This window comes from Leptodactylus fuscus, chromosome 8, assembly GCF_031893055.1.
Source record: "Leptodactylus fuscus isolate aLepFus1 chromosome 8, aLepFus1.hap2, whole genome shotgun sequence".
NCBI classification, from domain to species: domain Eukaryota; kingdom Metazoa; phylum Chordata; class Amphibia; order Anura; family Leptodactylidae; genus Leptodactylus; species Leptodactylus fuscus.
The window spans coordinates 92,441,658-92,468,850 of NC_134272.1; the positions used below are offsets into that span (position 1 = coordinate 92,441,658).

At 38.3% G+C, this 27,193-nt stretch overlaps 1 protein-coding gene across 2 annotated transcripts; it reads right to left on the reverse strand.

The window, feature by feature from the left end:
* Positions 1-27,193, reverse strand: GYPC (glycophorin C (Gerbich blood group)). Of its 2 annotated transcripts, none has more exons than XM_075285759.1 (4): positions 27,100-27,193; positions 26,750-26,855; positions 4,565-4,609; positions 1-887 (listed from the first exon to the last, which is right to left on the reverse strand). In XM_075285759.1, the coding sequence occupies exons 2-4, from the start codon at positions 26,760-26,762 to the stop codon at positions 691-693; spliced, it is 255 nt and encodes an 84-aa protein (XP_075141860.1). In that variant the 5' UTR covers positions 26,763-26,855; positions 27,100-27,193; the 3' UTR covers positions 1-690. The 2 variants fall into 2 exon arrangements, with proteins under 2 accessions (XP_075141860.1, XP_075141859.1); XM_075285758.1 differs by having other exon boundaries at positions 26,729-26,855; positions 27,100-27,192.

The window sequence follows — 27,193 nt, forward strand, 5'->3', positions numbered from 1 at the left end:
AAGTAATGTATGTACACAGTGACTGCACCAGCAGAATAGTGAGCGCAGCTCTGGAGTATAATACAGGATAAGTAATGTAATGTGGATCAGCTGTTAATGTAGATGCTTTCTATATTTATAAACAGTGTATTGTCATTAAGGGATTCAGAGACACTTTAAATACATAACAATTGATAAGAACAAAAAACAATAACTATTCACTATATGGTATTTCGGATGTAACATCTGTCCTGCATCGTCACAGTGTAGCAGTCGGCTGGGTGAATGTAATGGGCGGATAAGTGACAACATGCGCCAGGAGATCTCATGAAGATATTGTGCTATTGCAGGTTCCAGGTATAATGATGATACTTTTATGCTTTTCTCTATTAACAAATTGTTGCAGCTTCGGATATGGCCATTAAGAACAGATCCGGAGTTTAACGCTCCATTAATTCCTCAGCTTTTGTGCCCGGAGGCTCCATGGCGAATACCTCAGCGGCCGCTCGGCCTTGTAGATGGATGCTCCCAGTGTCAAAAACAGATTTTCCAGTACGTAATCCAGAGTGTTAGTGATCATCCCCCTGAGATATAAAGTATCTGCTTGTATGTATAAATCTCAGATATGGCGCTCTCCTTAGACAGCGCCGTAGTGTAAACTCCCTATAAAGACCCTTGTGAGCGGAACATCACAATGGCATCGGCCGCCGCTCAAATAAAATATTCCTTTTTAGATTCATCTATTGCCTCCTGCAGGGACGGGTCGTTTTTCAGAGCCACATCTGAGTTTTCTGCAAATTCAGAGCCCTTGTCCTCATTGGTGCGGTATGTCCCCTTTTGTCGGTACAGGTAACGTAGAAGGGCAATGACAAGAAGGATAACAACGATGACCACAGCGGCCACAGTGCCTGGGGAGGAAAGGCAAGAAATAATAACAGTTCTCTGATTAGAATATAAAATGCAAAGGAAAATATTCAAAGGAACTAAACAATATAATACAATGTAACATTACTATAACACACAACATAAAATAGTATGACATCATAATATAAAATTATTTCATGAAATCTACTGATCCCGAGTTGCATCCTGTATTATACTCCAGAGCTGCGCTCACTATTCTGCTGGTGCAGTCACTGTGTACATACATTACATTACTTATCCTGTATTATGCTCCAGAGCTGCGCTCACTATTCTGCTGGTACAGTCACTGTGTACATACATTACATTACTTATCCTGTATTATACTCCAGAGCTGCGCTCACTATTCTGCTGGTGCAGTCACTGTGTACATACATTACAGTACTTATCCTGTATTATACTCCAGAGCTGCACTCACTATTCTGCTGGTGCAGTCACTGTGTATATACATTACATTACTTATCCTGTATTATACTCCAGAGCTGCGCTCACTATTCTGCTGGTACAGTCACTGTGTACATACATTACATTACTTATCCTGTATTATACTCCAGAGCTGCGCTCACTATTCTGCTGGTGCAGTCACTGTGTACATACATTACATTACTTATCCTGTATTATACCCCAGAGCTGCGCTCACTATTCTGCTGGTGCAGTCACTTTGTACATACATTACATTACTTATCCTGTATTATACTCCAGAGCTGCGCTCACTATTCTGCTGGTCACTGTGTACATACATTACATTACTTATCCTGTATTATACTCCAGAGCTGCGCTCACTATTCTGCTGGTACAGTCACTGTGTACATACATTACATTACTTATCCTGTATTATACTGCAGAGCTGCGCTCACTATTCTGCTGGTCACTGTGTACATACATTACATTACTTATCCTGTATTATACTCCAGAGCTGCGCTCACTATTCTGCTGGTACAGTCACTGTGTACATACATTACATTACTTATCCTGTATTATACCCCAGAGCTGCGCTCACTATTCTGCTGGTACAGTCACTGTGTACATACATTACATTACTTATCCTGTATTATACCCCAGAGCTGCGCTCACTATTCTGCTGGTGCAGTCACTGTGTACATACATTACATTACTTATCCTGTATTATACTCCAGAGCTGCGCTCACTATTCTGCTGGTGCAGTCACTGTGTACATACATTACATTACTTATCCTGTATTATACTCCAGAGCTGCGCTCACTATTCTGCCTGTGCAGTCACTGTGTACATACATTACATTACTTATCCTGTATTATACTCCAGAGCTGCGCTCACTATTCTGCTGGTACAGTCACTGTGTACATACATTACATTACTTATCCTGTATTATACCCCAGAGCTGCGCTCACTATTCTGCTGGTACAGTCACTGTGTACATACATTACATTACTTATCCTGTATTATACCCCAGAGCTGCGCTCACTATTCTGCTGGTGCAGTCACTGTGTACATACATTACATTACTTATCCTGTATTATACTCCAGAGCTGCGCTCACTATTCTGCTGGTGCAGTCACTGTGTACATACATTACATTACTTATCCTGTATTATACTCCAGAGCTGCGCTCACTATTCTGCTGGTGCAGTCACTGTGTACATACATTACATTACTTATCCTGTATTATACTCCAGAGCAGCGCTCACTATTCTGCTTGTACAGTCACTGTGTACATACATTACATTACTTATCCTGTATTATACTCCAGAGCTGCGTTCACTATTCTGCTGGTACAGTCACTGTGTACATACATTACATTACTTATCCTGTATTATACTCCAGAGCTGCGCTCACTATTCTGCTGGTACAGTCACTGTGTACATACATTACATTACTTATCCTGTATTATACTCCAGAGCTGCGCTCACTATTCTGCTGGTACAGTCACTGTGTACATACATTACATTACCTATCCTGTATTATACTCCAGAGCTGCGCTCACTATTCTGCTGCTGCAGTCACTGTGTACATACATTACATTACTTATCCTGTATTATACTCCAGAGCTGCGCTCACTATTCTGCTGCTGCAGTAAGTGGCCTAGATTTACTATTGTAGACAGTGTCACAATGTATTATAATGTAAAATCAGTAATATAACATGATGAAATTTGATCCAAAATACTGTAACATAATGTAAGAGAGTACCGATATAATATAGTATAATATAATGCAATATATTACATAGAATATAAATAATATGAATAATGTATATAATGGGATATAAAATACAGTCATGTAACAGAATAGTATAATATAATAGAATCTATCGAACATATTATATAATGTATTTTCTATATTATCGCAAAAAATAGGAGATAGTTAATGTAATATACTGTAATTGAATAAATATTTAATACAAGGTAACACAATGGAACAAATGTTAAATACAATATAGCAAAGTGTATAGATCTATTATTTTATATCGCATACAATAACTTTCTAAAGTAATATAATACGATGTGATATGAAATATAATGTAATACAAAGCAGTGTAATGTAATGTTATAGAATATGTATCACACATGATATAGAATAATGTCATATACTGACTGTATAAGAAGAAAATAATGACTATAATGTAATATAATGTCACATTGTAGAATATTAAAGACAATAACATGTAATATACTAAATATAATATAGCAACATGTTATTGTTTTTTTATTTTATTTTTTATTTTATCTTTTTATTATTTTGCCTAAAATAATGATTGTATAAAGTAATATAATATATAATGTGTTATAGAATGCTAAGAACAATATAACAGAACACAATAGGATGTCACAGAATCTATAAGATACAATAATACTGTAGAATGATATTGTAAAACGTGACTTTGTAACAGAAAACAATGTGGTAAAGTCTGAACGTATGGAATATATATATACCATGATACAATGTAACCTAAGTTTTGCTGTTTGTTCTAATCATCGATCTCCCAGACATTGAGCACTGGTGGGGTCTTAGATCTCGGCCTCCCACCTGCCCAGTAAACCATCAGACCAGCTGGGATTAATATTAGGAGGCTGATAATTTGGTAATGACCGCTGGCTGGTACAGATAGGTCACAACAAGGCCATTGGTGCAGACTGGAGGGATGGATTGTGCTGCAGTCAAGTGCTTGGCCCATGATTCTTATATCCTCTGATAATTCAGGAATCATTTTACATTAGCGCCACCTACTGTTAGCAGTGAAACGCCTTTCTGAGTCCTCCTCTATGAATGAACCAGGGTGGACGCACCTGCTCAGTTCTGCTTCTTGCAAGGGATCCCTGGCATATACAGCCGGGTGCTGCTGAACCTGCAGAGTCCTCTGTGCCTGCCAAAGGAGATGCTGAGCAAGTGATAAGAGAGGGAGACGGCATTACTGCCATTGCACTTGCTCAGTATCTCCTCTGACTAGCAGAGAATACTGAAGAAGCTGAGAGAGAAGCAAGACTGAGCATGTGTGTCCATGAGACACAAAAACTGAGAAGGACACATCCAGGGCTATTCATACTAACAGCAGGTGGCGCCATTCTAACATTATACCTGGAATATCCGGGAACAAATGACCTATGAGATGTAATACTGGACTGCTGCATCAGATGGCGATGACATTACTGCAGGCATTGGCTATTAGATTGAAGTCGGTGGTCTTACCTCCAATGATGGCGGCATTTATTCCACTGCTGGGACTGTCTGGAGCTGCGAAGACATCAGAAAAGAGAAGGTTATTTACTGTGAACTCCAGGGAGAGGTTACATAGATAGGTTGCGGAATAACGGAGCAAACTCAGCACCGCTAGCAGCACTTTACAGGGCGTAATATCTGAAAATAACAACATTATGGATCTTCCTATGTAATTCTGGTAACATATTCACTTGTTATTATTGATGGTCTATCCTTAGTACAGGCCATTAATATTAAAGGTGCAAAGGTCCGACAATGAGGCCCCTCCAGATCAGATACTCCGGGACCGCACCTATAATGTGTACGGTGAGCGAGCGGAACGGCTCCTGCCATATAGACATTACTGGGCGCTGTGCTGCTCTGGAGTATCTGATCTGTGGGGGTCTCGAGTGTCGGACCCTCGCAGATGTCATATTGATGACCTGTGCATAACTGCATGTGCACTGAAGCTGACACCTACCCCTCATGCACGACATGGGGCCGATATGGGGACACTAAACCCCGATGCATAGGAACCTATGGTTGGTTAAGTGTTGAAAATCGCCCTGACGGGTTCCCTTTCAGAGTAAATGGAGGAGGAGGAAAAGTCTGAAAAGTGGGGGGAAAAAGCACTTTTCTCTAATAGATATATTACATTATATTTCATTGGTAAAGTTTGTTGCAACGTCATCGACCCTTCAAGCCATGAAAGATAATGTCCAAAGTGTGACGACATCTAAAGAGTTAATTGTTGAATAATTTGCACAATTTCCACGGTTCATTTTCCTGAGCGGCTGAGGGTCTCCATGATTAATAACGAAGAATCTGCTCTCCGGGTGTCACAACATGCTGGAAGAAAGAAGCGAGTCTGGGACTGCCAAAAAAAAGCTGCGTGCCAAAAACACGACAAAATGGTATTATACACGACACCAAAAATAGAAATGAGATAAATAAGTTGTGTCTTGGCGGTGACTGCGCCGCGGGTGACAAGTGATTGGCAGCAGGTGGCGGCGCGGGCAGCGAGAACCGCTGTACTACAGATGGTTTCAGGAAAATATTGTCATTCTGGAGGAAAAGCGGCCGCCCCACTTCTAATAATAATTTCACATCGCGGCGACGCTTTATTACTTTACTTGATGAAAGCTTTAATTACACGGAAAGAGTTGGATCCTGTCTGATATGTAAAAGCGCGGAACGTTCTGGTCTTCAGGAAATCATAAGATTGTATTCATAGAGAAGTCACCGCATGTCAGGAGGGGAAAGGCCAAGTCACTCTCATCATTACATAGGAGGAGAGAAGATACAATGTACAAGTATAAGCCCCAATAACCGGATCTATCTATCTATCTATCTATCTATCTATCTATCTATCTATCTATCTCCTATCTATCTATCTATCTATCTATCTATCTCCTATCTATCTATCTATCTATCTATCTATCTATCTATCTATCTATCTCCTATCTATCTATCTATCTATCTATCTCTCTATCTCCTATCTATCTATCTATCTATCTATCTCCTATCTATCTATCTATCTATCTATCTATCTATCTATCTATCTATCTATCTATCTATCTCCTATCTATCTATCTATCTATCTATCTCCTATCTATCTATCTATCTATCTATCTATCTGTCTATCTCCTATCTATCTATCTATCTATCTATCTATCCATCTCCTATCTATCTATCTATCTATCTATCTATCTATCTATCTATCTATCTATCTCCTATCTATCTATCTCCTATCTATCTATCTCCTATCTATCTATCTATCTATCTATCTATCTATCTATCTATCTATCTATTATCTATCTATCTATCTATCTATCTATCTATCTATCTATCTCCTATCTATCTATCTATCTATCTATCTATCTCTCTATCTCCTATCTATCTATCTATCTATCTATCTATCTATCTATCTATCTATCTATCTCCTATCTATCTATCTATCTATCTATCTATCTCCTATCTATCTATCTATCTATCTATCTATCTCCTATCTATCTATCTATCTATCTATCTGTCTATCTCCTATCTATCTATCTATCTATCTATCTATCTATCCATCTCCTATCTATCTATCTATCTATCTATCTATCTATCTATCTATCTCCTATCTATCTATCTCCTATCTATCTATCTCCTATCTATCTATCTATCTATCTATCTATCTATCTATCTATCTATCTATCTATTATCTATCTATCTATCTATCTATCTATCTCCTATCTATCTATCTATCTATCTATCTATCTATCTATCCATCTATCTATCTCCTATCTATCTATCTATCTATCTATCTATCTCCTATCTATCTATCTATCTATCTATCTATCCATCTATCTATCTCCTATCTATCTATCTATCTATCTATCTCCTATCTATCTATCTATCTATCTATCTATCTATCATCTATCTATCTATTTATCTATCTATCTATCTATCTATCTATCTATCTATCTATCTATCTCCTATCTATCTATCTCCTATCTATCTATCTATCTATCTATCTATCTATCTCCTATCTATCTATCTATCTATCTATCTATCTATCTATCTATCTATATATCTCCTATCTATCTATCTATCTATCTATCTATCTCCTATCTATCTATCTATCTATCTCCTATCTATCTATCTATCTATCTATCTATCTATCTCCTATCTATCTATCTATCTATCTATCTATCTCCTATCTATCTATCTATCTATCTCCTATCTATCTATCTATCTATCTATCTATCTATCCATCTCCTATCTATCTATCTATCTATCTATCTATCTATCTCCTATCTATCTATCTATCTATCTATCTATCTCCTATCTATCTATCTATCTATCTATCTATCTATCTGTCTATCTCCTATCTATCTATCTATCTATCTATCTATCTATCTATTATCTATCTATCTATCTATCTATCTATCTATCTATCTCCTATCTATCTATCTCCTATCTATCTATCTATCTATCTATCTATCTATCTATCTATCTATCTATCTCCTATCTATCTATCTATCTCCTATCTATCTATCTATCTATCTATCTATCTATCTATCTATCTATCTATCTATCATCTATCTATCTATCTCCTATCTATCTATCTATCTATCTATCTATCTATCTCCTATCTATCTATCTATCTATCTATCTATCTATCTATCTATCTCCTATCTATCTATCTATCTATCTATCTATCTATCTATCTATCTATCTATCTCCTATCTATCTATCTATCTATCTATCTCCTATCTATCTATCTATCTATCTATCTATCTCATACCTATTATCTATGGATCTATCACTCAAAACTATTTATGCTGTCGTGTTTCGCTCATGAAAAACAGATTATACTAATACAATGTTATTTGCAAAGTCCGTCATACATTCATATGTATTTGATTGATTGATTGTATATGTATTGATCCCTATTCACATTGCTGGTTTTTTAATGGCCCTTTTTTCACAGTGTCAACACACCTGACTTTCTCTGACTTTGTCCATCGGCACGGACCGAGCTATTGCCATGTGGACAGACGCGGTGACAGTCCTGGGTTCTACAATAGTCATGTGATTGCCAATTCCAACACATCCGTCCCATGGCCATTATTCACTGCCATGTCATCCCCCCCCCTCCCCCGGCCCCATGTACCTGGTCAGTGAGTAACAGCTCGGCCATAGGCATTAGGCTTAAAGGTAGACGCATGTGATGACAGATATGTGCAAATGGAGAAAATCTGCATATTAATTCATTAGCATTATAGCATTATAGTCAATGAAATATTCTATCGCTCATAAACATGGTGCAGATTTTTGTTTTTTTGTACAAAAATTGACCTATGCTTAAGATTTTACAATGTGCCGCGTGTCAATGTATTTAGGTTACGCCTCTGTCTGTGCATATACATGTGGATTTTCTGTAGGTAAATCCTTATTGTGTCCATGTCCCTATAACGTTATATTCACTGCCTGCAAGCAGATATACTGAAACAATGAAAACTAGAAATGAAACTTATTAGACTTTTTTTTGGCATCGTATTATCTTCTCGCTTCGTGTCTAGCTGAGCCTTTTCATTTCCGGGTGTCGGGTTTGATGTTACTAGAATACACATTTTTATCTTTCACACAATTCAGACTGATATTTCTGGACAAAAGATCCCTGTTCCCATGGGAAGGATGAAGACGTCCTATGAGGCCGATCATACGCTGGTCATGTGTCCTTCCATCCGGCCGCTCTTCCCATACCGTACACGTAATATTGTATAAGTAGATTCTATATCCAATCTGTACCATAAAGCTACAAACTACAATGTTACAAAAGGGAACTGTATAAAGAAAAGCAACCCAGCCAGAAAGCAAGACTGCTGCGAGGAAGCAAAACTCCCCGCAGCTTCACTCTCAGGCCATGAGCAGTAAGAGGAGGCTCCTCCACATGCCGTGATCTCTGCTCATCATAGGAAGGATATAGGTCGCTGTAGACAATCGCAGTATTCTGTATAGTGACGGGGATCCCTGGGGCTGCACCAACTATTTCCATCATAAAGGGGAATATTTTATGAAAAAGTATATGGAGAGAGCTCCTCACTTGGATCCTTATATATGAACATTCCTTAAAGGGATTATCCACTTTCTAATATTGCTGACTTATCCTTAAGATTGGCCATCAATAGTAGATCTATAAGAGGCTGATGTCCAGCTCCCCCGCAGATGGGCTGCTCAGTGATGGCGGGGCTATTAGTAATGCTTACTCACTGTACTGCAGCCTTGCCATATACACTTCAAGGGGGAAAACAGCAGTATCTAAAGTCATCAGGACACTTTGTACAGTGAGTGAGCAGTGCTCCCTGTCCTCACCTGCTTGAAATAGGTTCCTATGAGGGTTCTCATGACTCCTCTCTACTTCGGCTCCCTCGTTCATTTTCATTGTCTTGCTTTCCCATCTTTCCTGACTCCCCTCTCCTTTGCTCATGTCTCCCTTCTTCATTTTCTTCTTGCCCTGTCTTCTCCTGACTCTTTTCCTCCTTCCTTCTCTCTATTCCTGCTTCCTCTCTGCTTCTTCATCTCTCCTACATCCTTTCCTCCTTCTCACCCACCTCTTCTACTCTTCTGCTTCTCTCCTCTCCCCTCTTCTTCTGTTTCTTCTCTTTTTTCCTCCCTCCTCTTCTTCATCTCTACTGTCTCTTCTCTCATGTTTTCTCCTCTCCCGCTTCCTCATCTCTTCTGCCTCCCCTCTTCTTCTTCTTCCTCCCTCCTCTCCCGCTTCCTCATCTCTTCTGCCTCCCCTCTTCTTCTGCTTCCTCCCTCCTCTCCTGCTTCCTCCTCTCTCCTGCCTCCCCTCTTCTTCTGCTTCCTCGCTTCTTCTTCCTCCCTCCTCTCCCGCTTCCTCCTCTATCCTGCTGCCCCTCTTCTGCTTCCTCTCTTCTTCTTCTTCCTCCCTCCTCTGCCGCTTCCTCTTCTCTCCTGCCTCCTCTCTTCTTCTGCTTCCCCTCTTCTTCTTACTCCCTCCTCTGCCACTTCCTCCTCTCTCCTGCCTCCCCTCTTCTTCTGCTTCCTCGCTTCTTCTTCCTCCCTCCTCTCCCGCTTCCTCCTCTATCCTGCTGCCCCTCTTCTGCTTCCTCTCTTCTTCTTCTTCCTCCCTCCTCTGCCGCTTCCTCTTCTCTCCTGCCTCCCCTCTTCTTCTGCTTCCCCTCTTCTTCTTACTCCCTCCTCTGCCACTTCCTCCTCTCTCCTGCCTCCCCTCTTCTTCTGCTTCCTCGCTTCTTCTTCCTCCCTCCTCTCCCACTTCTCCATCTCTTCTGCCTCCCCTCTTCTTCCTCCCTCCTCTGCCGCTTCCTCCTCTCTCCTGCCTCCCCTCTTCTTCCTCCCTCCCCTCCCGTTTCCTCTTCTCTCTTGCTCCCCTCTTCTTCTGCTTCCTCTTTTCTTCTTCCTCCTTTCTCTGCCACTTCCTCCTCTCTCCTGCCTCCCCTCTTCTTCTGCTTCCTCGCTTCTTGCTCTTCCTCCCTCCTCTCTCCTGCCTCCCCTCTTCTTCCTCTCCCGCTTCCTCCTCTCTCCTGTTCCCCTCTTCTTCCTCCCTCCTCTCCCGCTTCCTCCTCTCCTCCTGACTCCCCTCTTCTTCTTCTTCCTCCCTCCTCTCCCACTTCCTCATCTCTTCTGCCTCCCTCCTCTCCCGCTTCCTCATCTCTTCTGCCTCCCCTCTTCTTCTTCCTCCCTCCTCTCCCACTTCCTCATCTCTTCTTCTGCCTCCCCTCTTCTTCTTCTTCCTCCCTCCTCTCCCGCTTCCTCATCTCTTCTTCCTCCCTCCTCTCCCGCTTCCTCATCTCTTCTGCCTCCCCTCTTCTTCTTCCTCCCTCCTCTCCCGCTTCCTCATCTCTTCTGCCTCCCCTCTTCTTCTTCTTCTTCCTCCCTCCTCTCCCGCTTCCTCATCTCTTCTTCCTCCCTCCTCTCCCGCTTCCTCATCTCTTCTGCCTCCCCTCTTCTTCTTCCTCCCTCCTCTCCCACTTCCTCATCTCTTCTTCTGCCTCCCCTCTTCTTCTTCTTCCTCTCTCCTCTCCCGCTTCCTCATCTCTTCTTCCTCCCTCCTCTCCCGCTTCCTCATCTCTTCTGCCTCCCCTCTTCTTCTTCCTCCCTCCTCTCCCGCTTCCTCATCTCTTCTGCCTCCCCTCTTCTTCTTCTTCCTCCCTCCTCTCCCGCTTCCTCATCTCTTCTGCCTCCCCTCTGCTCCTGCACACAGCTGATAAACAGCTCAGCTCCTCCTTGGGAGTTATCAGAAGCTACTGGAAATAAAGTCAAGCAAGAGAGATAAGAGACATGTGTCTGAGTCCTTAATACCTCTGCTGCACTGTACACTGATGGCAGGGGGCCATGTCATTAGGAAGGAAAGCTCATTAGGTGAAGAAGGAAGCAGAAATTTTACACTTAACCCCCTCAGTGCTGGAACAGATGTCGGTGTACAGCAGGAGGCGGCAGTAGGGTACAGGATACAGCTTGAGAAACCCGGAGAAGAAGACCCTGCAGAGCCGCAGATAGAGTCAGATGATGATAGGCCGTGTAATCGGTTGTGGTAAAAGTGTGTGTAAACCCCGGGGACCAGAACCAGCCATGGTAGAAAATCTGCTGAAAGCCTTATGTCTATGGGGTCAAACCAGCAACAGAAATATTGCCGTCCCCCACTTGAGGCTGGGGCTCCATAATATACAGGCATAAGGGTAAAATATTGGCAGGCAAGTGGTCACATGACAAATGACATCCATGCAATATGGCTGCCTATAATAGAAACATCCCCAGCCAGTGTACAAAGAGCAGCTCTGAAGCACAAACTTCTGCTTCAGCACATAAGACACGACTATTGATGAGCACAGGGCAGTGTTAGTATTCTGGTGCAGATACTCCATATCATCCAATCCCACACGTTCCCATTCTAGACCCCTCACCTGTTCCATCTACTTTCTTGATGTCTTCTTCTCAGTTCTTCACTTGCTTTTTATTACAATCTCAGTTAATAAGCAGAAGGTTAAGAAGACAGACCCGGAAAATCAGTGGGGAAAACGTCTTTTACGGAGGCCAGGGGGGGTGAGAAATTATATTGTCTTGTCTGTTCCTTGCCCTCTTCCTCTGGGCACCGTGCCCTCCAGGTCTCCGCCAGCTTTAATTGAATTTAGACTATTAATTTTATGAACTAATGGAAAAAAAGACCCCTGGGATGTTTTATGCATTTAGCTCAAAGTGTTCAAAAGAATGGAAAATGAGACCTTTCCAAGTCAGCCGCAGTTATCAGGAATGCGTGACGGCATCCGGCAAATGACCAGACAACGCCGCGAGACGTGATATCACCAGCAGCTGTGCGAGCGCGATTATATCTGCAGCCATGTAATCCAGAGCCAGCATGTAGAGCCCATATAAAATACCTGATTGTAATCAATACAAAATATACAACAAAGATTATACCGCTAACGAACCAGGGGGTGGAGCTACAGCACAGCACACGAGTCCTTGTATCCTGATGTGAACAGGCCCAAAGCCCAAACTGAATGAGAATCACTATCAGGAGAACATCATGGTGTCTGGTTAGTGATTATGTCCCTTGTGTGGACTCTAGAATTGCTAAAAACAGAGTAATACTGCCCCCTATGTACAGGAATATAACTATTATAATACTACCTCCTATGTACAAGAATATAACTACTATAATACTATTCCTATGTACAAGAATATAACTACTATAATACTGCTCCTATGTACAAGAATATAACTACTATAATACTGCTCCTATGTACAAGAATATAACTACTATAATACTACCTCCTATGTACAAGAATATAACTACTATAATACTACCTCCTATGTACAAGAATATACCTACTATAATACTGCTCCTATGTACAAGAATATAACTACTATAATACTACTCCTATGTACAAGAATATAACTACTATAATACTACTCCTATGTACAAGAATATAACTACTATAATACTACTCCTATGTACAAGAATATAACTACTATAATACTACCTCCTATGTACAAGAATATAACTACTATAATACTACCTCCTATGTACAAGAATATAACTACTATAATACTACTCCTATGTACAAGAATATTACTACTATAATACTGCTCCTATGTACAAGAATATAACTACTATAATACTACTCCTATGTACAAGAATATAACTACTATAATACTACCTCCTATGTACAAGAATATAACTACTATAATACTCCCTCCTATGTACAAGAATATACCTACTATAATACTGCTCCTATGTACACGAATATAACTACTATAATACTACTCCTATGTACAAGAATATTACTACTATAATACTACTCCTATGTACAAGAATATAACTACTATAATACTACTCCTATGTACAAGAATATAACTACTATAATACTGCTCCTATGTACAAGAATATAACTACTACAATACTGCCTATGTACAAGAATATAACTACTATAATACTACTCCTATGTACAAGAATATAACTACTATAATACTACCTCTTATGTACAAGAATATAACTACTATAATACTACTCCTATGTACAAGAATATTACTACTATAATACTGCTCCTATGTACAAGAATATAACTACTATAATACTACTCCTATGTACAAGAATATAACTACTATAATACTACCTCCTATGTACAAGAATATAACTACTATAATACTCCCTCCTATGTACAAGAATATACCTACTATAATACTGCTCCTATGTACACGAATATAACTACTATAATACTACTCCTATGTACAAGAATATTACTACTATAATACTACTCCTATGTACAAGAATATAACTACTATAATACTGCTCATATGTACAAGAATATAACTACTATAATACTGCTCCTATGTACACGAATATAACTACTATAATACTACTCCTATGTACAAGAATATTACTACTATAATACTACTCCTATGTACAAGAATATAACTACTATAATACTACTCCTATGTACAAGAATATAACTACTATAATACTGCTCATATGTACAAGAATATAACTACTATAATACTGCATATGTACAAGAATATAACTACTATAATACTACTCCTATGTACAAGAATATAACTACTATAATACTACTCCTATGTACAAGAATATAACTACTATAATACTATTCCTATGTACAAGAATATAACTTCTATAATACTACTCCTATATACAAGAATATAACTACTATAATACTACTCCCTATGTACAAGAACATAACTACTATAATACTACTATGTACAAGAATATAAATACTATAATACTGCTCCTATTTACAAGAATATAACTACTATAATACTGCTCCTATGTACAAGACTATAACTACTATAATACTGCTCCTATGTACAAGAATATAACTACTATAATACTACTCCTATGTACAAGAATATAACTACTATAATACTACTCCTATGTACAAGAATATTACTACTATAATACTACTCCTATGTACAAGAATATAACTACTATAATACTGCTCATATGTACAAGAATATAACTACTATAATACTACCTCCTATGTACAAGAATATAACTACTATAATACTGCCTCCTATGTACAAGAATATATCTACTATAATACTGCTCCTGTGTACAAGAATATAACTACTATAATACTATTCCTATGTACAAGAATATAACTTCTATAACACTACTCCTATATACAAGAATATAACTACTATAATACTGCTCCTATGTACAAGAATATAACTACTACAATACTGCCTATGTACAAGAATATAACTACTATAATACTACTCCTATGTACAAGAATATAACTACTATAATACTACCTCTTATGTACAAGAATATAACTACTATAATACTACTCCTATGTACAAGAATATAACTACTATAATACTACCTCTTATGTACAAGAATATAACTACTATAATACTGCTCCTGTGTACAAGAATATAACTACTATAATACTATTCCTATGTACAAGAATATAACTTCTATAATACTACTCCTATATACAAGAATATAACTGCTATAATACTATTCCTATGTACAAGAATATAACTACTATAATACTGCTCCTATGTACAAGAATATAACTACTATAATACTACTCCTATGTACAAGAATATAACTACTATAATACTACTCCTATGTACAAGAATATTACTACTATAATACTACTCCTATGTACAAGAATATAACTACTATAATACTGCTCATATGTACAAGAATATAACTACTATAATACTACCTCCTATGTACAAGAATATAACTACTATAATACTGCCTCCTATGTACAAGAATATATCTACTATAATACTGCTCCTGTGTACAAGAATATAACTACTATAATACTATTCCTATGTACAAGAATATAACTTCTATAACACTACTCCTATATACAAGAATATAACTACTATAATACTGCTCCTATGTACAAGAATATAACTACTACAATACTGCCTATGTACAAGAATATAACTACTATAATACTACTCCTATGTACAAGAATATAACTACTATAATACTACCTCTTATGTACAAGAATATAACTACTATAATACTACTCCTATGTACAAGAATATAACTACTATAATACTACCTCTTATGTACAAGAATATAACTACTATAATACTGCTCCTGTGTACAAGAATATAACTACTATAATACTATTCCTATGTACAAGAATATAACTTCTATAATACTACTCCTATATACAAGAATATAACTGCTATAATACTATTCCTATGTACAAGAATATAACTACTATAATACTGCTCCTATGTACAAGAATATAACTACTATAATACTGCTCCTATGTACAAGAATATAACTACTATAATACTACTCCTATGTACAAGAATATAACTACTATAATACTACCTCTTATGTACAAGAATATAACTACTATAATACTACTCTTATGTACAAGAATATAACTACTATAATACTACCTCTTATGTACAAGAATATAACTACTATAATACTACCTCCTATGTACAAGAATATAACTACTATAATACTACTCCTATGTACAAGAATATTACTACTATAATACTACTCCTATGTACAAGAATATAACTACTATAATACTACTCCTATGTACAAGAATATAACTACTATAATAATACTCCTATGTACAAGAATATAACTACTATAATACTGCTCATATGTACAAGAATATAACTACTATAATACTACCTCCTGTGTACAAGAATATAACTACTATAATACTGCTCATATGTACAAGAATATAACTACTATAATACTACCTCCTGTGTACAAGAATATTACTACTATAATACTACTCCTATGTACAAGAATATAACTACTATAATACTGCTCATATGTACAAGAATATAACTACTATAATACTACCTCCTATGTACAAGAATATAACTACTATAATACTGCCTCCTATGTACAAGAATATATCTACTATAATACTGCTCCTGTGTACAAGAATATAACTACTATAATACTATTCCTATGTACAAGAATATAACTTCTATAACACTACTCCTATATACAAGAATATAACTACTATAATACTGCTCCTATGTACAAGAATATAACTACTACAATACTGCCTATGTACAAGAATATAACTACTATAATACTACTCCTATGTACAAGAATATAACTACTATAATACTACCTCTTATGTACAAGAATATAACTACTATAATACTACTCCTATGTACAAGAATATAACTACTATAATACTACCTCTTATGTACAAGAATATAACTACTATAATACTGCTCCTGTGTACAAGAATATAACTACTATAATACTATTCCTATGTACAAGAATATAACTTCTATAATACTACTCCTATATACAAGAATATAACTGCTATAATACTATTCCTATGTACAAGAATATAACTACTATAATACTGCTCCTATGTACAAGAATATAACTACTATAATACTGCTCCTATGTACAAGAATATAACTACTATAATACTACTCCTATGTACAAGAATATAACTACTATAATACTACCTCTTATGTACAAGAATATAACTACTATAATACTACTCTTATGTACAAGAATATAACTACTATAATACTACCTCTTATGTACAAGAATATAACTACTATAATACTACCTCCTATGTACAAGAATATAACTACTATAATACTACTCCTATGTACAAGAATATTACTACTATAATACTACTCCTATGTACAAGAATATAACTACTATAATACTACTCCTATGTACAAGAATATAACTACTATAATAATACTCCTATGTACAAGAATATAACTACTATAATACTGCTCATATGTACAAGAATATAACTACTATAATACTACCTCCTGTGTACAAGAATATAACTACTATAATACTGCTCATATGTACAAGAATATAACTACTATAATACTACCTCCTGTGTACAAGAATATAACTACTATAATACTACTCCCATGTACAAGAATATAACTACTATATTACTACTCCTATGTACAAGAATATAACTACTATAATACTACCCCCTATATACAAGAATATAACTACTATAATACTACTCCTATGTACAAGAATATAACTTCTATAATACTACTCCTATATACAAGAATATAACTACTATAATACTACTCCCTATGTACAAGAATATAACTACTATAATACTACTATGTACAAGAATATAACTACTATAATACTGCTCCTATGTACAAGAATATAACTACTATAATACTGCCTATGTACAAGAATATAACTACTATAATACTGCTCCTATGTACAAGACTATAACTACTATAATACTACTCCTATGTACAAGAATATAACTACTATAATACTACTCGTATGTACAAGAATATTACTACTATAATACTACTCCTATGTACAAGAATATAACTACTATAATACTGCTCATATGTACAAGAATATAACTACTATAATACTACCTCCTGTCTACAAGAATATAACTACTATAATACTGCCTCCTATGTACAAGAATATATCTACTATAATACTGCTCCTGTGTACAAGAATATAACTACTATAATACTATTCCTATGTACAAGAATATAACTTCTATAATACTACTCCTATATACAAGAATATAACTACTATAATACTGCTCCTATGTACAAGAATATAACTACTATAATACTGCCTATGTACAAGAATATAACTACTATAATACTACTCCTATGTACAAGAATATAACTACTATAATACTACCTCTTATGTACAAGAATATAACTACTATAATACTACTCCTATTTACAAGAATATAACTACTATAATACTACCTCTTATGTACAAGAATATAACTACTATAATACTGCTCCTGTGTACAAGAATATAACTACTATAATACTATTCCTATGTACAAGAATATAACTTCTATAATACTACTCCTATATACAAGAATATAACTACTATAATACTACTCCTATGTACAAGAATAAAACTTCTATAATACTACTCCTATATACAAGAATATAACTACTATAATACTACTCCTATTTACAAGAATATAACTTCTATAATACTACTCCTATATACAAGAATATAACTACTATAATACTGCTCCTATGTACAAGAATATAACTACTATAATACTGCCTATGTACAAGAATATAACTACTATAATACTACTCCTATGTACAAGAATATAACTACTATAATACTACTCTTATGTACAAGAATATAACTACTATAATACTAACTCTTATGTACAAGAATATAACTACTATAATGCTGCTCCTGTGTACAAAAATATAACTACTATAATACTACTCCTATATACAAGAATATAACTACTATAATACTACTCCTATGTACAAGAATATAACTTCTATAATACTGCTCCTATATACAAGAATATAACCACTATAATACTGCTCCTATGTACAAGAATATAACTACTATAATACTGCTCCTATGTACAAGAATATAACTACTACAATACTGCTCCTATGTACAAGACTATAACTACTATAATACTGCTCCTATGTACAAGAAGATAACTACTATAATACTACTCCTATGTACAAGAATATAACTACTATAATACTACCTTTTATGTAGAAGAATATAACTACTATAATACTGCTCCTGTGTACAAGAATATAACTACTATAATACTATTCCTACGTACAAGAATATAACTTCTATAATACTGCTCCTATATACAAGAATATAACCACTATAATACTGCTCCTGTGTACAAGAATATAACTACTATAATACTACTCCTATGTACAAGAATATAACTACTATAATACTACTCCTATGTACAAGAATATAACTACTATAATACTACTCTTATGTACAAGAATATAACTACTATAATACTGCCTATGTACAAGAATATAACTACTATAATACTACTCCTATGTACAAGAATATAACTACTATAATACTACCTCTTATGTACAAGAATATAACTACTATAATACTGCTCCTGTGTACAAGAATATAACTGCTATAATACTACTCCTATGTACAAAAATATAACTACTATAATACTACTCCTATGTACAAGAATATAACTATTATAATACTACCTCCTATGTACTAGAATATAACTACTATAATACTACTCCTATATCCAAGAATATAACTACTATAATACTACTCTTATGTACAAGAATATAACTACTATAATACTACCTCTTATGTACAAGAATATAACTACTATAATACTGCTCCTGTGTACAAGAATATAACTACTATAATACTACTCCTATGTACAAGAATATAACTACTATAATACTGCTCCTATGTACAAGAATCTAACTACTATAATACTACTCCTATGTACAAGACTATAACTACTATAATACTGCTCCTATGTACAAGAATCTAACTACTATAATATTACTCCTATGTACAAGAATATAACTACTATAATACTGCTCCTATGTACAAGAATCTAACTACTATAATACTACTCCTATGTACAAGAATATAACTACTATAATACTACTCCTATGTACAAGAATATAACTACTATAATACTACTCCTATGTACAAGAATATAACTACTATAATACTGCTCCTATGTACAAGAATATAACTACTATAATACTACTCCTATGTACAAGAATATAACTACTATAATACTACTCCTATATACAAGAATATAACTACTATAATACTACTCCTATGTACAAGAATATAACTACTATAATACTGTTCCTATGTACAAGAATATAACTACTATAATACTACTCCTATGTACAAGAATATAACTACTATAATACTACCTCCTATGTACAAAAATATAACTACTATAATACTACTCCTATGTACAAGAATATAACTACTATAATACTACTCCTATGTACAAGAATATAACTACTATAATACTACTCCTATGTACAAGAATATAACTACTATAATACTACCTCTTATGTACAAGAATATAACTACTATAATACTGCTCCTGTGTACAAGAATATAACTACTATAATACTACCTCCTATGTACAAGAATATAACTACTATAATACTACTCCTATGTACAAGAATATAACTACTATAATACTACCTCTTATGTACAAGAATATAACTACTATAATACTACCTCCTATATACAAGAATATAACTACTATAATACTACCTCCTATGTACAAGAATATAACTACTATAATACTACCTCCTATGTACAAGAATATAACTACTATAATACTGCTCCTATGTACAAGAATATAACTACTATAATACTGCTCCTATATACAAGAATATAACCACTATAATACTGCTCCTATGTACAAGAATATAGCTACTATAATACTACTCCTATGTACAAGACTATAACTACTATAATACTGCTCCTATGTACAAGAATATAACTACTATAATACTACTCCTATGTACAAGAATATAACTACTATAATACTACTCCTATGTACAAGAATATAACTACTATAATTTTACCTCCTATGTACAAGAATATAACTACTATAATACTACTCCTATGTACAAGAATATAACTACTATAATACTATTCCTATGTACAAGAATATAACTACTATAATACTGCTCCTATGTACAAGAATATAACTACTATAATACTACCTCCTATGTACAAGACTATAACTACTATAATACTACTCCTATGTACAAGAATATAACTACTATAATACTACCTCCTATGTACAAGACTATAACTACTATAATACTAGGGATAATTTCGCTGTCTCTCCGGCACGTTCTGCTCTCCTTGTACATGACTCCGGTGTTTGTCTGTGTAGTTTATGATGAGTGACGGTTGGGTGCGCTGGCTCAGTATTTGTGGGGTGCGGGGCTTGTTACACCCGCAGGCGTCTCCAGGAATATACGGTATAGTAAACATAGTTAATTATGGATCAGGTTTGCTGACAGCTGTCCTGCGCCGTCCCGTGTGTGCTGTCGGCCTCCGCCTGTAACATGGTACCTGTTGGTGCTGGGACGTTGCGGCCTGGGGAGATTTTCTCCTTCTATCTCCTGTACATGTAGCAGGTTACAATACGTTGTGACGTCCCGGAATATGGAGACAATACGTATATGGCGGCACACACCTATCCTGTGCGTCATGGAGAACGTTTTATCAGAATGGCAGAGATAACTTGAGGTCGGATTCGTTAAATGATTCTGATAACGACGTTAATGTTGTGTAATTAGCTGTGAAGAGCAGATGGAGGGACAGAAGTCTCTGGGTCTCCTGGTGTAGTGTCTGGATGTAGCAGAGCCAAACCTGGCATTCTATATGATATAATAGGCTTGTACTTGTCTTACATAAGAACACAGATCAACAAGAGATAACTAATGACAAACTCGGCACAATTACATCTCATCCACTTTGTACAGGAGCATGAATAGAAGAGAGGGCTCGGCATAGCCAAAAATCACAAATGGCCACCTTAGTAGTGCTGGTTATCTGACGCTGGGTGAGCACTGCTACATCTGACACTTCGTCTTACTGCTTCTGACACACTCGTATCTACAACATCACAGGACTCCGTTACATTTGACATGATCCCCTCTGGAGCTTCTTACACACTCAGCTCTGCTGCATCTAACACATTGTGCTCTGCAAAATCTGACACACTCAGCTCTGCTGCATCTGATCATTGTCATATTCAGATTGATGCATGTTAATGGCCCTTCCTTCTTTCTTATTAACTCCTTACCCCAAGAGCTTGCGCTTTCTCACATGTTGGCAGGAGAGCAGAGGGGAGCCGTGACCCTGTGACTGTTCACAGCAGAGGGTTCGTCTTCACTACATATTTTCCTGAACCAACACCCAAAAATTTCCCAGCACAAATTTCTTGCATTGGTAATAATGTGGCCACCACATCACCCAGCTTTCTCAGCCTCCTAAAGGGCCCGGCTACCTAGCGATGTAGAGACATTATACCGTTCTCTGCTTTCTCAGACTCCTGAATGGTAAACCCACCTACAATATTAGGTCCTGCACACTCCTCTGCTCTCAGACCAAGGAGTAGATCGGTTACTATTCAGGACACTAGGAAAGCTGTGTGACGCAGAATATGGCCAGCATCCAGCTTTCTCAGACTTCTGAATGGTAACCCTACCTACAGTATTACATACCCTCCTCTGCTCTCATACATTGGGAATGTTTGGGAAAGCTGGGTGGACACCATTACAGCTCTGCCTAATCCTATAGCGATACCTTCCTCCATATGGCGTAACACTCGCTATCATTCAGCTTTCTCAGACTCCTGAATGGTAACTCTAGCCAGTAGTTCAGTAATATACTCTTCACTCTCAATGGCAGTGGATTTACAAATTTACTCTTCTGGACTCTCAGAAAGCTGGATGACAAGCAATCTGGGCATCATCATCTTTCTCAGGTTCCTGAAAGATATATCAACCTATTGTATTTACGTAGAGAGTCCTAATCTGCTATAAACTGTCTGTATGAGTAGAAAGACTCGTAACTCTGAATACTGGGAAAGCTGGGTGATCTCTAGTATGACCCGGACACATATCCTGCTTTTCCAGGTTCCTGAAATGGTAATTATCCAGTAGTTCAGTAACTTCTCCCTCATTGACAGCAGATCTGGGTGGATTTTCTATTCTAGATTCTCAGAAAGCTGGATGACAAGTAATATGGGCATCATTACAGAAGTATCCATCTTTCCCTGAGTCCTGATCTACTTATTTACATAGAGATACCTTCTCCTGCTATAATCTGGCAGCATGAGTAGGAAGTCCTACAACCCAAATTCAGGAAAGCTGGGTGATGTAGGATAAAGACCCTGCGCATTTTATCATCCAGCTTTCCCAGGTTCCTGAAAAGCAAAACTGCCTCATATGCAGAAATAAATGCCTGACCTGGAGTGTCTGTATAGATGGGCAGACTTACTCTCCAGGTCTGTGGGAGTGGCAGCAGTGACCATATAGGTTGTTACCCAGCTGTCCTAGGAGCAGATTTCCCTGAAAAAGGGATGAAGAGAATTTTGAAAACCTTAAGATGGGGAGAGCTGAAGATTTGCGGGGAAATACTTGTCTCTATTGAGTGCCCTGACCCCCCGGATCCGCAGCGAGGAAGGAAGCAGGAAGATCCTGTTTGTATTAGTGGGAAGATTGACGTTGCGGCGGGCGCGGGACAGATGGGAGCTAATTGAGTGTGATGCTACAATGTGCGGATCCGTGTACCCCGAGCCCCAGGACTGTGTACATGGGAGGATGGCGAAAACTGAACATACGGCGACGAGGGGAGCGCAGCATCAATCACCGCAGCGCTACGGCTGCCCCCGACGCGCTCCTCTCCTGGTTATTAAAAGGACCAATAAACCCAAACGCGGCAGCTGCTCCGAGGATAGCGGGACAACAGCGACGGCAGCGAATGTCATCACATCATAGGAGAAAACAATATGGCAGATGCGACACATTGGGCTCTGCATTGTCTTCTTACAACTCACCGAAGGGGGCAGCAAAAACACAATCTCTGTTTTTCAGATTGAGCAGTTGTGGAGGGCTCACGGTGCCCCCCCTCAGAATGTAACCGTCACCAATTATGTTATTATGTTACAATGTATCAGTGCAGGTTGGGTCACATCTGCGCTGGGCTCTTCGCCATTCGGGTCTGCCGGGGAAGGAAGAGTCGGACCAGCGGTTACACATGGAGACCGGCGGACACCACAGACTATAATATATACTATCACATACTAATATATACTGCAATGGGATCCGCCAGGTGTTTCCATACTGAGAGTGGCACCATCCTATTCTGGCAGCAATGTCTTAATATAAATATATATACGAGTGTAGCTGACTTCTAGCTTTCCATGCTCTGTGGGATATCAGATGCCTTGAAGGGTTAATACCTGTGATCAGAGAGGATTTTTGATAGTGGGCATTGTCACTGGGTCTCTACTGTGTAATTCAGTGGCGCCCCCTGCTGCGCATATTGAATGTGCCAGCAGTCACTGTACTATCACGGCAAATGTCAGCAATGGGTTCAAGTCACATCCACTTACATCTATGTCTGATCGCTGGGGGTCTGACTGCTGGGAGGGCCAGCGATTGCAAGAAACGGAACGCACAGATGTCTCATGTGAATAGGGCGGCGCATTCTCAGCCATTCCTATGAGATCATCGGCCCAGCGGTTCCATACAAGTGAAGGCTACTATCTACGGTCACCAGTTACTACTGCGCTCTGTCCAGTTAAAACACTGACACTACAGGATGACAAGAGTCTACACGGATAACATTGCTCCCCCGGGCGGTCACCTGCAGAGACAAGCCACTTGTATCACCTCTTCCCCCAACTCCTTTCATGACGATTTCAGCTCTGCTACATATATACATGTCAGTAGTCAGGCTATATTTTTGCAGTGCTGGTTGTTTCCTTATCTGCAGACACAGAACCGTATGGCGTTATCTCAGTCATTCACACTCATGATACATGTATACGGCGGCCAGCCCTGCCCTGGGATCCATCACCAAACCTGCACAGAAGTCTATGCACTTACCAAAATCTGCATCCAACAAGTCTCTGGGAAGGGTCTCTCAGAGCTGGCAATGAATGGGTTAAACATGTAATCTCAGGACACCGTGCCTCAGCAGATGGAGCAGAGATATCTGCAGATGTAATAGGAACCATAGCTACAGATATATCGACCACATAGGCCGTCACTTCCCGAGAATTCGGAATGACAGATGAGCCTAGTGATGCCTCTCCTGCACCTCATATGGTAATATATGCTAATGTGTGCCTTGGTGATCACTCAGCTTTCCTACACACAGATAACACGTGTTCTATCCACATTCCCTCCAATAATGCAGACATTTCCAGCCTTGTGATTGACAGCCGCAGTCTCGTTGGGATTTCAGCCTGGAAATCTCTAGATGCAGCCTTGGCGTGCGTTACCCTGGGTCAAATCGGAGAATTCAACTGGAGTGTGACAGCCCTGGCATGTGTCTAGAGTTTTGCACACCGCCTGGTAATTCTACACACAGATAAATCCCCCTGCACTAAGACCCAACATCTCCCCCTCCCCCCTGGATCTCGTTCTTTCAATCCTCTGCAAAAATTTTGGAATATTTTTAGGATTTCTAAAAAAAAAAAAAAAAAAAAAGAAAATCAACAACTTCCTGCGCCGTTCTACTCTTCGCTTCATATATCTCTATTGCTGTTATGTCTATGGAGGAGGAAAGAAAATCCAACATGACTGGCACCTATTTGCCTGCAGGTCCGGGGTTCACATCTGCACATGGGTCCCCATTGGAGAGTTTCACTGAGGGATCCAACGACGCAGGGCTGGACCGGAAACACTGGACTGTCGGGAGCCATGTGCAGAATGTGGGGGGTAGGCAGAATGGGCAGTTTCCTAGGGCACCACTGGAGGGGGCTATTTATGGAAATTCTTGCTTAAAGGGGATGTTCTGGAATTAGATCAAATGCATGGATGGCTGGCCCCTGAAATAAAGTCATATCCCCGACTCGCCGTTGTACAGTCCCGGTCCCTTTTAGTTCCTGTGCTGACAGGATCATGAGCGACATCACAGTCTCTCTCCAGTGACCCCTGAGACCAGTGACCGGTCTGAGTAGTCCGTCAGTCTCTGCTCCTGGCCCGGCGAGTCCTGGCACAGGAGGGAAAGGGGACAGGGAATATACAAGGGATAGCATGGGATAGCTCAGTATTTTTGTAGGTTTGGTTTGGTTTTGGTTTTTCACCCACCCCGGCATCCCTGAGTTTGCTATAATTCCTGGACAACTCCTTTAACCAGGGGCGTGACTATAGTGGTAGCCGTCACTATCGGGCTCTGGACGGTGAGGGGGCCACAAAGGTCCCAGTATTCTAAATGGCACAAGGTAAATAGGGGCCCAGTTATGCGTCTGGACAATACTGTACAAATGCAAGAACATTACACATACATACATAACACGCATGCTTAGCAGAGCCGAACGTGCGTGTCACTGGGTCTGAGGGTGGGGGTTACATTCTAAAGCCTTAGTCATAGCCATAGCCGCATATCAGGGCATGAACTAGTTACAGTACTGGGATATTTTGTTACGTTATGCAAGTATGGTGGGAACCCTGTAACTGGTGACATGTGACCTAACTTCCTGACTGCTAGATTGCAAGCCTCATGACCCGGCTCTGATGCCGGGGGACCCTGAGTGGCATCTGTAACTGTATCTGCGGCAGTGAAGAGGTTAAGACGTGTGTCTGAGGTCATGTGCGCAAACTTACAGCTAGGAGTGGCGCTCTCACCAGGTGTGGACATGGTCCTAGGTCCCTCCTGGGCTGCGGCTGGTGCTGTGCAGTGTTTGCAGGCTGCGGGCGCAGGGCTCCTCTTGCACCGTCAGTTTCCTGACCTCTGTAGAGGAAAAACATGTGTCAGTGGATCATAGAGGAGGGGAGGGGCGCACAAGTTTACAGATAACAGGAACTGTTTTTAGGCAGAGGCTGCGGCTATCAGGGCTGCTGCAGATAGGGATGCAAAAAAACAAGTGCAGGAGGGAAAACCAGAGGGCGGCCAAAAAGTAACAGAACAAAAGCAACACAATAAACAGAGAAGTATACAGAGAGCAGTATATAGTGCTGGTATATACATAGGATACCTTCAGGATCAGTGGGGTCTGACCTCCGGGACCTTTAAGTTTCCATTATTCAAAAGGTAGGGGGTAACTTGCAGATTGGTGCTGGGACCTCCAC